The following is a 16,827-nucleotide window of genomic DNA, read 5'->3' on the forward strand; positions in this document are numbered from 1 at the left end:
GAATGACTGTGAGGTCAATTGACAAAGATGAAAACATGTCAATTCGGAAGAGGTTGACACCATCCTAGCTCTGCCACGATCTTCCTTGGATGTTTTAAAGGAAATTCATGGAACATGAACTGGCTTATACATAAATGTGTATATCAAATAAAATCACAAAATAAAATGTTATTTTTTTCTTTTGAAAACTTCTTTTAGTTTATACTTATGTTAAATAAAATAGTAGAACATTCTAGAAACAGAGATTAAAAAGAAGAAAGTAAAATTCACCTCCAATTCTCCTACTCAGAAGTAATCACAGGAAAAACTGCAACCCTCCAGGTATATGCATATATTCTGTCTTTCTGTGTCTGTCTCTCTTTGTCCGTATGCATTCAACATATATTCAATCCTTTTTTTTTAATGACCTATCCCTTTGGATTATACACTCTCTCTACATTTCTTTTGTTGTTAAATATACAAATTGATAGTTGCCTGCAAGACCAATTTAATTAGAAATATTTTCGGTGACTCAGATTGAAAATGGTGGTTTTTGATCATTACAGGAAACGAAATACTTCCAGACAAAAATTATCCAAATCGTGAGGAACTGTTGCTGGCTCTACTGAATAAAAATTTTGATTTCCAAAGACCTTTCAACACTGGTGAGTTAAGGATAAAGTCAAGCTCTATTTATTAAAAAATAACAGAATCTATTTTGTCTTGAGACTTGCTGTTTCTAAATGTTAATTGATATTAAATGAAATAATTACTCCTTTGTATGTTACACTAAAGATTTAAGTGTTTTTTTTTGTTTTATATTTATGTTAAATCCATGTAGTTATTAACAAATATTAAAAGCCTATTTTGGTCAATTCGAGGGTCCTAATGGGATTGGTAACCATATAGTTTAAAAAAAATGGTTACCTTTATTCATGTTTTCTTCTCATCTGTGCAATTCTCCACTAGTACCCCTAGTATTTTCTTTTATTAAATGTTTCAAAAATGTTATATTCATAGGTTTCTTCTAGAAATTTCACAAATTAACTGCAGCTTTGTTGTAGTTAATTTAGCATTATTTTAATCAAAATCTTTCAATTTTAGGAAATGATTAGAGTATAGATGATGAACGAAAAATTTAGGCTACACCAATTGAGATTATTTTTATTTGAAGAACAGAATAATCTGACTTACAAATATCCATCAGATTGTCTTCCAAGAAATGACTGAGATTTTGTCAGAAATTTAGCAAGTCTAGCCTAAGAGAAAATGTGACCAAATGATACTGTGCTACTCTCCCATACAACATCTGAAGTAGTCTAAAAATGTCTGTATTCATACAGCAAAATGCCAGTTAAAAGAATAACTTCATAAATACTTTTAAAATTCAGGGTTTTTAAACTAAAAGTAATATATTCCTATTGAAAAATAAGTGAAATTTATAAAAACAAAAAATTTGTACCCAAATTTTAAGACCTGTAGCAAGTTAGCATTAGTATTTTGGAGAATTTTCTTCTTGATTGAATTATGCATAGGATACATGGCCTGCTTTTCTTCTTCCCATTTAATGTTTTATGAGAATTTCCACATGCCAGCAAAAATGGTTTATTTCTAAATCATAGGTCATGTTAGAACTATGGTCTACTTTAGAAAAACTTTGTACTTATTGTTGAAAGTTAGATATTTCAGATGTCATAACTGATTGCATTTCAATACTATGGGCATTGAAAAAATATACTGGAGATTTTTTATTAGGAATGGGTGGATGATGTCAAATCATACGAAAAAGACCTGTGCTTTCTACATAAGATCCTAAACGTATGTACTGAAGCAAATTAAATATCACTTGCGATATACGTTTTTTCACATGACAAATGTGTCTTGCAGATCTAGCATTGCCTAACAAACTGGAAGAACTTAACCAGGTGAGAATGTGAAATACTTAAATGATCAATTTTAATAACAATTATAAGGAAATTTCTTCTTGGCACAAAGTTTTTTAAAAGAAATTATTAATACTACAATGTAAAACTTCTATTCCTGCTAAACAAAGGGTGAAGCTATTTTACAGGAAAAGAAAAATCAAATTATATAACACAAAACAGAACAAAACTATGGCTGAAGTGATCTTTCTATATAATGTCTAGAAATCTGGATTCTAATTTTAGCTTTGCAATTACCAAACTATGAAAACTGGGGCAAACAAATTCTCTAGACTGAAATCTCCTCATCTGTAAAATGGGAGGCTATAAATAGATGGATGTTTTTGAAGTTATTGTTTTTAAACAGTGGGAATCTTTTCTCCCCCAAATGTGTTTTTCCAGCAAATGAAACATGTAAAAGCAGAGCTGTTTGGCTTGAAGCAGCTGGTTTGAAGAGCCTGAAGTGCTGCCCTCTTGATGGGGGCCCCTAGCAACACCATTTTCTCTGTGCAATTCCATTATTCTACAAACCGTATGGCTGTTTGGGAGAGAGAATTATTCTCATCATTCTCTTCTGAGTAGCACCAACATGGAGATAAACAGTGGTTCAGGCTGAACCCTACTTTTGTAGTTAGTTCTTCAGGGCTTAAGGCAATTCATAACCTTGTTAAAAATTAAAATAAGTAGAATTCTAGATAGAAATCTTAGGGCCTCAAAATACTTTTTCCTTCCAACTAGAAAAGACAAAAAATTCAGGAAATCCAAGCATTGACATAATAATTTGTAGCTCCTTGAAAAGACCTGCTCATTATAGGTGACACAAAATAAAGTCCAAGTACACAGGCTGTATCTACAGGTTCCCCATTAACAGCTAGAGGTGACTTCCTTTTGCCCAAAACCTATTTCTTTCTGATCTTTTGTTGAGTCATGTACCTTTCCTAGTCAGCCCCTAAATGAATGCTTCCTGTTTTTCTTCTCTTTTTTGTTTCTTTCTTCCTTTGTTTCCATTTCCTCCTTTTTCTCTCTTCCTTTCTTTTGTCCATTTTTTTCTCCTTTTTTCTTTCTTTCATCTTTCTTCTTCTTTAATAAAGAGCAGCTTTTTTTTTTTTTTTTCCTGAGACAGAGTCTTGCTCTGTTGCCCAGGCTGGAGTACAGTGGTACGATCTCAGCTCATTGCAACCTCCACCTCCTGGGTTCACACCATTCTCCTGCCTTAGCCTCCCAAGTAGCTGGGACCACAGGCGCCCACTACCACACCCAGCTAATTTTTTGTATTTTTTGTAGAGGCAGAGTTTCACTGTGTTAGCCACGGTGGTCTCAATCTCCTGACCTTGTGACCTGCCTACCTTGGCCTCCCAAAGTGCTGGGATTACAGGCATGAGCCACCACGCCCGGCCAACAGCATGGCTTTATAGAAGACTAATTAATTATCATTTTACAGTTTTATCAGCTGGAAAAGCTAAAAGAACAGCTAGTGGAGAAGGATTCTGACATGTCCTATGCCATAGATGGTCTATTCTCTTCTCATCCTAGCAAACGAGGTAAGCTTTTATTTCAAGGTTTTAATATTGACTTCCAAAAGATGATTTTTGCAGTTATTTCTGAGAGGAAGATGATTCAGTGGGCATTTCTTAATCTTATGTTGGTGATCAATAAAAAGGTTCATATTAAAAAAAAATTCCGATAAAAATGATACCATATAAACGTATTTGAGCTTTCTGGTATTTGCAACAGGGGGCAAGTTTGCACTTCTCAGGTTTAAATAAAATAGGTCCTTATTGTATAAACTCTGGCTTACCCTTGCTATTTTGGCTTAAACACTGAAGCAGAAAAGACCACAAATAGAAATAATCCATTTTAAGTCAATTTGAAATTTCACAGAATCTATTCTGACATAAGGGGAAACTTCATTGCTATAACACTTGTTCCAAGGTTCGATTCATAGCATTTTATTTTAGAAAGATTACTTTTTTGGATTATGCTTTTGGATAACTTTTCCTAGGAAATTATTGTTTCTTACTGTCTTTGTTTTTATTTTTGAAAATTATCGTATTACTGTTTCTTTATTCATGTAGTGATGAGAGATTTCCTAAGGCATATTTATTTTTACTTGTCCCCTATACCAGATTTGTCTTTAACTTCTGTAAAATCATATTTTCACAATATTACTGAGGGAAGAAGGTCGACCAGTGTCAAGCCCTGAACATATACCAGACATTTTATATTTTAATGTCTCAAAATATAGTTATTAAGCATTCAGACTCTAGAGCTAGACTGCCTGGGTTCAGATTTTAACTTTGACTACCTACGCAACCTTGGAGAGTTATCTAATTTCTTCTGCCTCATTTTCTTTGCCTAAAAATGTGGATAATGATAATAATTTTCATGGGATTGTTGAGAGGAGTACATGAGTTAATTTAATTTAAAATAATCCCTGGTATGTAGTAAGTACTATGCAAGCTTAACTTAAAAAAATTATTTTGATCATTATTACTACAATTATTTTCTACACGAATCCCATACGATGGCTATTAATATGACTTTTTTTATAGACGAGAAAACTGCATCTCAGAAGGGTTAAATTTCATGCTGAAAATAACCCAACTGCTAAGTGACTTAGCTAGTAAGGCTGAAGGATAAAGTGGCAGAAGATGAAGTGGAGGGTAGGAGGGAGGGAATTTAGTGACTTTTTTTTTTTTTTTTTGAGATGGAGTTTCACTGCCCAGGCTGGAGTGCAATGGCAGAATCTCAGCTCACTGCAAACCTCTGCCTCTGGGGTTCAAGCAATTCTTCTGCCTCAGTTTCCCAAGTAGCTGGGATTACTGGTATACACCATCACGCCCAGCTAATTTTTGTATCTTTAGTAGAGATGGGTTTCACCATATTGGTCAGGCTGATCTGATTCGGGATATATTTTGAATAAAAGTCAACCAATTTTGCTGAAGAATTACACATGAAGTATAAAAAATAGGCAGGTGTCAAAAATTACTCCAAGGTTTTTGTTTTGAGCAACGAGGAACAAAGGACAGTTTCTGTTTATTGAGCCAAGGATAACTTGAGGAGAAGAAAGTACAAGAGAAAGGTTGAAATAGAGATTTGTTGGACCTTTCCTGAATCAGTATAGCTTAGGCTATTATGTGTTAACAGTTTTAATCTAAATCTCAGAGACATAGTGTAATAAATCGAGAATCAAGTCCAATGCTTGTAGCACAGCACCGCTCTATTCTGTAGCCCTGTCATCTAGAATGTTGATACAGCTTAACTGCCTCCAACATTGCAAAACAGAAGAGGATAAAGGATACATCCCAGCTTTCAATTGCCTCAGTTCAGAAGGGGCACACATCATTTCTACTGAAGTCCATTGGCCGGGATTAGTCACAGACTACCACCAACATAAGGCAAGGAAGGTTAGTAAACATAAGGAAGTGTTTATAGTACTTGGTGAGCACTGCCTCTATCATAGTCTATCCTTCGATCTCTTCTTAAAAACATAGACTATTCTCAACTCATTCTCGTTAGAGACAACCCCAAATCTCTACTAGTAACTGCACTCAGCACAAAGAACAGGCTTTGCAGGATACATTTACTAGTCTTCATCAGATATAATGTGGCCACTCTTTTTTTTTTTGAGACGGAGTTTCACTGTGTAGCCCAGGCTGGAGTGCAGTGGCATGATCTTGGCTCACTGCAACCTCTGCCTCCCGGGTTCCAGCTATTCTCCTGCCTCAGACTCCCGAGTAGATGGGACTGCAGGGGCTGCCACCAAACCTGGCTAGTTTTTTTGAATTTTTAGTAGAGATGGGGGTTTCATCATATCGGCCAGTCTGGTCTCAAACTCCCAACCTCAAGTAATCCACCTGCCTTGGCCTCTTAAAGTGCTGGAATTACAGGCCTGAGGCACCATGCCCAGCCAAGCTACTCTTCATTCACAGACCTATTAACTGAAAAGAAGAGTTATTATTCACCCCATACAAATCCAACAGTTAGCAGAGCAACAGAGAAAGGATAATTGCAATCAGTGGCAACCTGAACATACTACCTGCCAATCTGCTCTTTTCCAGGCTTTCTTCTAGGAGCTCTAGGCACATGGTCGGAATCCCAAGCTGTTGCAGATGCCAGTTTTACCACTTATTTTGTCATTTAATAAAATACCTCTTAATTTTTCAAACCTATGATATCAGTTTCCATATCTGCCATTAATGAGTTGCTGATACTGTGTCAGATTTTAGGTATGTTTTAGAGCAGCACCCTCACTTCACATTATCAAACTGTATATTGGGATATGCTAAGCAAGCTAACAAAATAGCCTTTAAATCTCAAATTTTGATCGAGTTTACATGAAGTCTTACATATGCTGATCATTTTTCCTTCACTTCATGCATACACTATGTGGAACACATGGTCTCCATGTACCTATAGTAGGACAGGAGACAGATGAAGCAGGTAAATGTGCTTTTAACTGCCAGAGCTATGTATATGATCCCAATTTAACTTAATGGGGATGTGGGATCCCTAGGAAATATAGAGAAGTTTTAGGAATAGTTGAAGAGTTGTATTCCTACCACATATTTTGGGTTTGTTATGCCATAGATAATAAAATCTTCCAGTAGTAAATTGAGTAGGAGATTAAATGTATGTATGAATTTGAAGTTAGTGAATATGAATTTATATCTCCAATCAGCCCAGATTAAAGATACACATTTGACAGTTGTCCTCATAGAAATATTGTTTGGCATTGTGAAGAGACCATCTAGGGAGTGACTCCAAATACAAAGAAAAGATATCTAAAGACTGAGGCCCAGATCATTCCAAGGGCAGAAACTGAGCAGATGAGGCAGAATCAACAAAAGAGGCTGAGTAGGAGTAGGTACAAGGAAGGAGGCAAGAAAGCAACACCCAGAAGTCAAGTAAAAAAACTGTTTCTGAGCAAGACTCCATCTCAAAAAAAAAAAAAAAAAAAAAAAAAACTGTTTCCAGGAAAAAGGAGTTCAAGTCTATCCAAAGCTATTGTTACCAAAACACCAGGGGTTCAGTCTAGGTCCTGCAGCTCACTCACTGCACAGAAAGCTGATCACTGAGACAAGTATTGCCAAGAAAGAAGGCTTTAATTGGGTGCTGCAGCCAAGGAGATGGAAGCTCAGTGTCAATCCATCTCTCTAACTCACTAAAACTAGGGTTTATATAGCAGGGAAGAAATGTAACTATGTGTCAGAAAGGCAAGGAAGCAATCATGATGAATGAGGGGTCCAATATCTCATTGTCTGGATGTGGTGATCTCGTGAATTTCAGTTCTTTGATACTTTTTTTTTTTTTTTTTAAATACAGAGTCTTGCTCTGTCACCAGGCTGGAGTGCAGTGGTGCGATCTCTGCTCACTGCAACTTCTGCCTCCTGTGTTCAAGCGATTCTCCTACCTCAGCCACCCAAGTAGCTGGGACTACAGGCATGCAGCCACCACCCCTAGCTAATTTTTGTATTTTTAGTAGAGACGGGATTTCACCATGTTGGTCAGAATGGTCTCGATCTCCTGACCTCGTATCTGCCCACCTCGGCCTCCCAAAGTGCTGGGATTACAGGCGTGAGCTGCTGCACCCTGCCCTTTGACACTTTGTTTGAGAGGCCTAAAGGTCGTTTCCTGAGGAAGAAACTCAGCTAAAACAAATACAAGCTTTAAGCTTTAACAGCAGAAGGGTCAATTTCTGATTATCCAAAAACAACTGTCTATGGGACTATTGGGCTGGTTTCACTATGATAGATCCAGTAAAATGACGACTGAGAACTTCCAGTCGAATTCAGTGGAGGAAAGGTCATTAATGGCCTTGCCAAGGATTGTTTGGTGAACTTTTTGTTAAAGAAAACATGACTATAGAACTGGAACCACTGGTGATAGAAAATTATCTTAAAGAATTTTGTGCTAAGGAATAGAAAAAAATTTGGTACATCAGCTAGAATGATTTGAAAGCATCCAAAAAAAACCCAAAAACACAAAACCCTTTTTGTTTATTTTTAAGCAAGTAGATACTGCAACATGTTTGTAGGCCAGGTACCAGTGGCTCACACTTGCAATCCCACTACTTTGGGAGGCCAAGGCAAGAGAATCACTTGTGCCCAGTTGTTTGAGACCAGCCTGGCCAATATAGGGAGGCTGTGTCTCTACAAAAACATTAAAAAATTAGCCTGGTGTGGTAACCCACGTTAGTAGTCCCAGATACTCATGAGATTGAGACCGGAGGGTCCCTTGAGCCCAGGATTTCAAGGTTGTAGTGAGCTATGGTTGTGCCACTGCACTCCAGCTTGGGTGACAAAGCTGAACATAACCCACAATGCACATGAAGTGTTCTAATGTTGCCATAACTAGAGACTAACCACTGTGAATAACAACATATGAAGATGAAATAGACCCAGAAATCTAGCTTAAGAAAGTAAAAACTTACGCTTACTATGAAATATTGTACCTTTCTTTAATCTTTTAATATATTGTCGATAGAGATCTGCTACAAATATAGCTATTCAACTCCTAGCGTCATGCTAAAAACAGAGAATACAAGAGTTAACAAGACAGCCATTAAGTGACACGAGAAAGTTGTTCGGGGTTTTACTTTATGTAAATGATAACTGGTGCACGCTATAAACATTGGGGAATTGGCTCTACCACCAATATGACTCATGACAGTTCCCTTTGACCACATCCAAAAAGTTCTCCAAACTATATTCCATTGTATATTTAATCAAACTGTTCATGTGGTATAAGTCTTGGCTAAGTGTAAGTTTATGTTCTTCTGCCAGACTCAGATATTCAAAGGCATCTGAAAGGACAGAAAGAACAGTGATGATAACTTTCCAAAGCATACTATAAGAAGAAGATTGGCCAGACATGGTGGCATGCACCTGTAGTCCCAGCTACTCAGGAGGCTGAGGTTAGAGAATCACTTGAGTCTGTAGCACTCTATAATCATGCCTATGAATAGCCACTGTGGTTCAGGCTGGGGAACATAGTGAGAGGCCTCATCTGAAAAAAAAAAAAAAAAACTGAGAAAAAAGAAGAAGGTTAGATTAGTGGGTGAGGTGCCTCACTTCAATGTCTGAAAATAGACTTCTGCTTTTGCAGGGTTTGAATGTGGCTTCTAAGGGAAACTGTGGCTCTTGAAGAAATGAAAAATAGGCTCTGAGTGATATCATAACACTGTTTATATGTGGTGATAAACACAGGGGCTACAGTGTATTTGGGGAGGAAAACCTGGGCAAGCAGATAGAAATTTATCATTCATTTCAATGAGAGATTATATCTTTTTCAAGTCTTTTTCACTGTAAATACTGCTGATCAACAATGAATCAAAGACCCTTCTCCCAAGGGACTTAGTTTTATAAGGCCGTTAAGTAAAAGGAAATTAGAGAAGCTGATAATTAGCCAGATGCAACTTCTCTGTCAAGTGATCGGTAACAACCTACAGAAGGTTTAAAATGATTCACTTATATATTTGAAGATTGAAATACCAATATATTTGGTTTGATTTCTCTGAAGAATCATTTTATGATCAGAGTGGGAAGGCTAAATGTGATGATAAATGAAGTTAATTAAATATCATTTTATGGTCTGCAAAGTGACCTTCCAACTGTCTTCCTTCCTTTTCACTCAATAAATAGACTGTCATTAGCACTGCTTTTTTACTTATGTGACTTTCTTTTTGGTATTTCAGTTACCTCAAGTGTAAAATAGAGGGATGAATCTCATAGGGCAGTCCATCGAATTCTCTAGACTGTATTATATGTATTATAATGTACAATAGTGCTGTCCAGTAGAATTTTCTGTGATGGGAACATTCTCTAGTTTGTACTGCCCATTATGGTAATCACTGGCTACAAGTGCTACTGAGCACTTGAAACATGACTAGTATGATGGAGATGCTGAATTTTTAATTTATTTAATTGTAATTAACTTAAAGATCCACATAAGGCTAGTAGCTACCACATTGACTGTCCCTTTTAAAAACTTCACTCTCTCATCGAGCCACACATAAGCTATTGATTGAAGAGAAAGTTTTATCAAATATTCTTCTAATAAAAAAGGTATTTTGTTTTCTTCTTTAGCTTGCTTTTGGAAATACTGTGTTTAAAGCTTTTTCTCAGGATGCAAAGAAAGATAAGAATATCAGGAAAAGATATGTATCTACCCACTCTACTGTTTAAAATTGTAGCTGTTTCAATCACAAAGAAACTGGCATTTATTCTGCATATGATGTTTTCACCTTGTTCTTGTTACTAAGTCAATTGTAATAAGCTTAAGGTTTATGTTGTGAATAATCACTAATCAGTTGCACTTTTGAATGGCATGTCATTATCAAAATGGGTTTGTAGAGCTAGAGTTGAAAATGCTGTATCTATTGTATGCTTTCTATAAATTCATTGCTCATGTAAAGTTTTGTCCTGTTGTGACTATGCTGAACTATTAATTAAAACATTTTGAAAAGCATCTTGGAAGGTTAAATTATGTTGTCTCATGTTACATGGCAAATATGCATTATTGTTCTTTCTCATTTTTATGACTGTGTTGGCCACCTCTCTTTTCTATGAATTTGAACAATGGTCATTGAGACTACCCCAACAAATGAATACATTACTAAAGGAGAAACAGATTTATTAAACTCTGGGGGAAAAGTACTAGATGTCTTAAAGATAGAACGTTAAGAAAATTTTCTTAAAATAATGATTTGCCTTTTGTTTTCTTAATTTTCATGTCTGCCTTCTCCACAACATGAGAAATTATTTGAGACTCTCAGCATGCTTGTAAGAGTTTAGACACAATGTGGTTAAAAAAAAACCAAAAAACAAAAAACAAACAAAAACAAAAACCACAAAAACTCGTTGGCTTTCTCTTGATTAGTTTTTGTTTCACGTCTATACATCATACTGCCCTTGCTTACATCTAAACAAATTTATTTAGTCAATTAAAAGTTGGATAGTCAACCTCAATTTTGTTTACAATCTGTGCTGGCACAAATATATGGCCAAAGTAACTTTACAATGAAAGAATATTAATGGCTAGCTTACTCTGTGATAGCTGACCAGATCAGTCTACGTACCACCCTTTACAATATGGGGAGGAGAAGATACAGTTTAATCTACGTAACATTGTGTGGTGCTTAAGATATAGCTGTCTTATAAGATAAAATGAATACTATTGCTTAATCTATTAAAAAAAATTAAGGGGCTGGGCATGGTGGCTCACGCCTGTGATCCCAACAATTTGGGAGGCCGAGGCGGGCAGATCACCTGAGGTCAGTAGTTTGAGACCAGCCTGACCAACATGGAGAAACCCTGTCTCTATTCAAAATACAAAATTAGCTGGGTGTGGTGGCACATGTCTGTAATCCCAGCTACTCCGGAGGCTGAGGCAGGAGAATCACTTGAACCCAGGAGGCGGAGGTTGCCATGAGCCGAGATCGCTCCACTGCACTCCAGCCTGGCAACAAGAGTGAAACTCGGTCTAAAAAAAAAATAATCAAAGGCTAGGCCCAAAGGCTCACACCTGTAATCCCACCACTTTGGAATGCGGAGGTGGCAGTGGAGGGCATCAGGCTTAAGCTCAGGAGTTTTGAGACCAGCCTGAGCAACATGGTGAAACCCCATCTCTACAAAAAATACAAAGATTAGCCAGGAGTCGTCACATGTGTTTGCAGTCCCAGCTACCTGGGAGACTGAGGTGGGAGGACTGCTTGAGCCAGGGAGATGGAGGCTTCCGTGAGCTGCGATCGCACCACTGCATTCCAGTCTGGAGCAAGACCATTTTTCAAACGACAAATGTGTTATAATAAATAAAGATGAAAACTCCTGCTTTCATCATCTCATGTTTATTAACTTTGGAAAAGTTGAACCATATTGAAGCATCTTGAGCCTTTCGGCATAAAGGGTAATATCATTCAGAAAGCTTTTCATACTTTTTCCTTTTAGAAGACTCTATTAAGTTATTTTTTCATAATTTGGTTGAAGAAACTTAATTCCCTAAAGCTATGAACAGATTAAAGGTACAATTTGACAGACATTTTGTAGTGTGTGTAAATTTTAGGACAACATAGCCAGGAACTAACATCCTCTTTTGAAATTTGATTATGTAATTGACACTAGAACCCAGAACTCCGTATACATATACTCATTTGCTGTATAAAGCTTCATGCAGAAACAAAGAGAAAAAAGGTAATACATTATTTTGAAACGAAACAAAAGAGTCCCTTCAAGTTGAAATACAGTTGGATTAGTAATACCTAATGCATTGGATAAATAAGTGAGATGATTTGTCATATTCTTAACAAAAATTATGTCTTAATTTACTGCTACGTTAAAAGAATAGCCCCATTATTTAGTATATCGCTGACTTATTTTCTATTCTGAATGAAGTAATACTAAAAATTAAAATATGAAATAAAATGAGTTATAAGTGGAGAAAACATTTTCTTCCCTTCATGGAAATTGTGTATATATTATATTAGGAGAAAACATATTACACATGAAACTATAGCATAAATCAATATATTGTGACTTCTTGTTTTAATTAAATTGGATGCCATAATCTAATTTTGAATTAAAAAATAAAGAATGTAGGAAATAGATTTGCATAATCCAACTTCCAATATTTACCATGAGAAAGTTTTAGGCTAAAGTAGGTTTTAATACCTTTTGTCAAAGCACGAAGCAGAACCCAGTTGGATTAGAAGCTACAGATACCCAAATGTGAATACAAGGAAAGAAAGAGCTTGTAAGCAATAGGAGCATTTCTATAGTTCATCACAAGGTTGGGGAAAGGCAGCCAAGGATATCATAACTTCTTAAATAATTCTTTCAAATCATGAGTCCTCCAGGATGCTTCCCTATGTGCTATTGCTAGCTTTCTAACACACATTTATGAAAAACAGAATTGGTTAGTCTTCCCAAAATTCACTTCTCTTTGCTACAGCCCTCTACCATAATTTGAAAAAAAATTTTATTTACTATTTTTCCTAAATTAATTTTGAAGACTTTCAATTTGAAAACTGTCCAGAAAAACTAAGAAGTTACATACAAAACCAATATATATTCTAAGTACACATGTTCATTTCTTTCACCTCTTTTTGCCTCTTTTAAACTTTATCTTTAAAAAGCACATTGGATAACTGAAAAATTCGTTGTTTATAAAGGTCAATTTCTTAGTTTAACTCTTTATCTAATTTTTTTGGTCATGTTTCTTTGAGTTTATTTTATTCTTTGGATCACAGAAGTCCATTGATTTTTAGTTAAGATTAGCAATTGCCCATTTCTCTCTTTTTCCTTTCATATGAAGACACCTTCTCACAGTACTCTCTTTTTATGCTAAAACAAGCCTTTGCTCTACTGGCCAAGCCTTTTTTCATCCCACATATCAGACAGTGATTTTCAGGGTTTACAGAGGAAGTGTTTTTCAGATGCTTTATAAACTTCTGCTAAGTAACTTATGATGAATCTCTGTTCCATAGAAAGTTTTTTTGTGTGAAAAATACTTCACTTGAGAAGAGTTTTGTGTGTTTTCAAAGTATATCCAATGCACAATGGGCCTATGTGTCCAAGCTACAATAACATCATAGTTATTACTGAGATTTGAGCTTTCTACAATACCAAAACTTACGTTTTAATAAGCCATTCAAAAATAATCTGAATCATTTTAAAGAAATCATTCTCAAAATCATTATGCTCGTCAATTGACTTAAGGATAAAAAGGCAATTGAAGCCAAATAAGCCAATATATGAAACAGAGTAAACAGGTTCTTAGATGAGTCCAAGATATCAAAAAAATCACATTGTACTATGCTGAAATGTACTGAGCTAAAATGATGTGTGCTTAGCTGGCCCTAACCTGTTATGGTGGTTTACTACTTGGTGGTAATTCTTTGACTTCCCTCCTACTTTCATTTTTACTTCTGCGTGTACTTACTCCACTCCTAATGAGACACTGCTTCTCTTAACTATCAGAATTTAGAAAAATGGAAAGTTTTTAGGGGACAAGGGATATCTACGTTTGACAAATGAGTAATGTCCTTCACCTTCTTAATTCTAAGGCAATATGCTCATTAGGGCTGTGTTTTATTTTTCTGAACATGATTGAAAATTGAATATGAAAAGAGAAGCCTAATTTCATAATTGTTACCAATCAGGCTATTGGAAAAATGGAATACAGGGAAGTGAAAGTACTTAACAGAAAATATACAGCACTGCCTTTCCTTATTCCCCAATAACAAACAGATTATATCTAAATTTTACAGAAGCAAATCTGTCTTTTGTTATTATTCTTTGACTACAAACATGTGCATGGCAAATCCATACAGACGACATTTCACTGTGTTGTGTTTTCAATTATTATTTTTAAAAGTAAGGTTTAAGGGGAAGTTAACCATTCTTGAATAATTAAGATATGTAATTTTTAAATGAACGTGTATCAAAATGATTTACACAATTTAATTGAAGCTGTAACAATGCTGTAATGTGATGGACTGAAGTTCAAGCTTTGGAAAGGATTTGCAGAAGGTCAGTTCCTTGAAAATGTAATCATTAAGAAGTGTGAATAACTTCAGTAAAGCATCTTCCACATTTCTGTGACATTTCACCAGGGAAGTTGCATCTGCAAAAATGAAAGTTGAGATTGTTAAAGCTAATGAGAACTCTGTAGATCAGGTGGAAGTCCATCAACTTCACATGAGAAGAGTGAAATATTTAATTACATGCTGTTCCATTATAGCCTTTATTTACATGGCACATTTTTATTTTGAAGATCATAATGTAAAATAACAATTTCAGTTCAAAATGCATTTAAAAGAATATTTTAAACATATAAGCTAAGTGCTTATGCTCGTTTTAATAAAAATTATAAAAAGTCTTTTTCACAACTCCTTTCTTCAAGTACCAACTATATTCTATTTTGCTTGAGTTTTTAATCTTTGTTCAAAGGATACTGCCATGACAAACAAAAGAAGAACAAAGAAAACCTGAATACTACTTTCTGTTTATTGTAACACATTGAAAATTGTATATTTTGCACATTCTACCAAGAATCCCACAATATACTGCCATTTAAACAAGATTTCTGCTGTGTTTGAGTTATATTAATTTATTTGAACAATGGTATGTCAATATATGTCAACGTAAATCTAAAATAAAAATTGTCAGTATAATTCACAACATGTGTCTCACCTTATTGGAAGAAAAGCCTTAATGGATGTGCCAGCAAGTGGTAGCACAATTAATGGTCACGTTTCTTTTCTTTTTTCTTTTTTTTGAGATGGAGTTTGCCCAGGCTGAAGTGCAATGATGCGCGACCTCGGCTGGTTGCAACTTCTGCCTTCCGGGTTCAAGTGATTCTCCTGTCTCAGCCTCCGGAGTAGCTGGGATTACAGGCACATGCTACCACGCCAGGCTAAATTTTTGTATTTAGTAGAGATGAGGTTTCACCATGTTTGCCAGGCTGGTCTCAAACTCCTGACCTCAGGAGATCCACCCACCTCGGCCTCCCAAAGTTCTGGGATGACAGGTGTGAGCCACCGCGTCCGGCCAATAGTCACATTTCTAATTTTACCAGGTTGACATTCTGATTTCAGTGGCACAGACCTAGAACTTGCTAATTTCATCTAGAGAAGCTAGGAAAATTTAGACAAAATATTTCTTTGAATTTGAGTTGCTTAGAGCTAAAGTCTACTAAAAACTCGAAACTTTGGTACAATGTATTAATGATTTCAGAAAGCCATTGCATAAATACCAAATTATCGTCCTTTTGAAAATACGTATCAGAGAAGAAATTAGCGTTTGGTCTTGGAACCAGCGATGGAAATCAAAATATTTTACCCAAAATATACTTCTTTGACTTATTTTGAAGTGGCTCCACAAAGCTGTTTTTTGTGGGGGAAATTTGCATCTGTGGAGAATTTGCGTTAATGCAGCCAGCCCTCCTCTTGTCTAGATCTAGCGAAGATTAACTGAGAGTCTAATACTTTTAGAGGTCAGAAAAGAACATTTGCCATCTATTCTCTCTGAGGGCTGCTGGGTTTTATCTACATAACAAGACTACCTTTGCTAGCCAAACCTCTTTCCTTTCTCTCTCCCATAACCTCTCTTGCCACTAAAACCTGTTTTTGGCCATGCTCTGAGCCTGCATTCTTTCTGTAACCTCGAGATAATATAATACTTTTTTGTACACCATTGGTAGATTGGGTCTTCATTCTGAAGGCTCCCCTGCATACACATTAAATAAAGTTGTATCCTTTTCTCCTTCTAATCTTAGATCTGCCGCATGTCAGTGATTTTCAGCAAACTTTCCAAGGGACAAAGGTTAAAGTCAGCCCTTGGCACCTTCCGTTTGGTGCAGTGAGCAGGGAGATTAAAACTTCACCCTGCCGGAAGTCACAGTTATGAGAACCCAAGACCTAATCTGCTGGCAAAAAGAGTAAGAATTTCTTACCAGAAAAGCTCTTGGCCTCTGTCTCTCTCTGTGTAGTCTGGTCAGGGAATGGTGAAAATCACTGTTTCCTCTGCACAATTTTGAGTAACGTGAGACAAAGCTTTATGTGATTTAACTTGGGGTATAGTATCTCTGGTGTACTTTTTGGTACTTGGTGGTATGAATATTCATATTGTGTGATCTCTTTCCTCCCAGAAATAGTCTTTTCCTTTGCCTCTGTCTTTCTGTGTTGTTCATAAAGAGGGATAGCAAATAAAGCTCCCTCTTGTTCAACTTTATGTCCTGGAGAGCCTGACAGCTCACTAAGTGGGAGCATTCTTTCCTGGTCTCCACCACCCGAAGGGCATGATTTTTGGGTCACATCAGGTGGTCATCCTAAAAATGCCTGGGAACCCGACTTTTTTTGTGACTAATCTCCCAAGCTCTTGGGGGCGGGGGTTTGTCATAAGAAGTCCCGTCCATAAGGGGCTTTTGT

General features: G+C 36.2%; 2 protein-coding genes and 1 long non-coding RNA gene across 5 annotated transcripts in view; 2 read left to right on the forward strand and 1 right to left on the reverse strand.

The window, feature by feature from the left end:
- Positions 1 to 10,750, forward strand: part of UTS2B (urotensin 2B) — a 61,772-nt gene extending 51,022 nt beyond the window's left edge. For 2 of the 3 annotated variants that reach the window (XM_050779275.1, XM_050779276.1), the window contains exons 3-6: positions 546 to 644; positions 1,867 to 1,904; positions 3,343 to 3,442; positions 5,133 to 5,554. In XM_050779275.1, coding sequence (XP_050635232.1) covers positions 546 to 644; positions 1,867 to 1,904; positions 3,343 to 3,442; positions 5,133 to 5,395 — 500 coding nt within the window. In that variant the 3' untranslated portion in view covers positions 5,396 to 5,554. Of the gene's footprint in view, positions 1 to 545; positions 645 to 1,866; positions 1,905 to 3,342; positions 3,443 to 5,132; positions 5,555 to 9,988 lie in introns of those variants that run through there. The other variant, XM_050779277.1, reaches the window with a different exon arrangement.
- Positions 10,751 to 12,780: 2,030 nt separating this feature from the next.
- Positions 12,781 to 16,827, reverse strand: part of OSTN (osteocrin) — a 59,539-nt gene continuing 55,492 nt past the window's right edge. The window contains exon 5 of the mRNA XM_050779282.1: positions 12,781 to 14,522. The gene's annotated coding sequence lies outside the window, so the exon portion shown is untranslated. The remainder of the gene's footprint in view (positions 14,523 to 16,827) is intronic.
- The window catches only part of LOC126948038 (uncharacterized), a 59,544-nt gene continuing 58,943 nt past the window's right edge, over positions 16,227 to 16,827 (forward strand). The window contains exon 1 of the long non-coding RNA XR_007723319.1: positions 16,227 to 16,337. This is a non-coding gene — a long non-coding RNA (uncharacterized LOC126948038). The remainder of the gene's footprint in view (positions 16,338 to 16,827) is intronic.

The sequence above is a fragment of the Macaca thibetana genome, chromosome 2, assembly GCF_024542745.1.
Source record: "Macaca thibetana thibetana isolate TM-01 chromosome 2, ASM2454274v1, whole genome shotgun sequence".
Classification (NCBI taxonomy): domain Eukaryota; kingdom Metazoa; phylum Chordata; class Mammalia; order Primates; family Cercopithecidae; genus Macaca; species Macaca thibetana.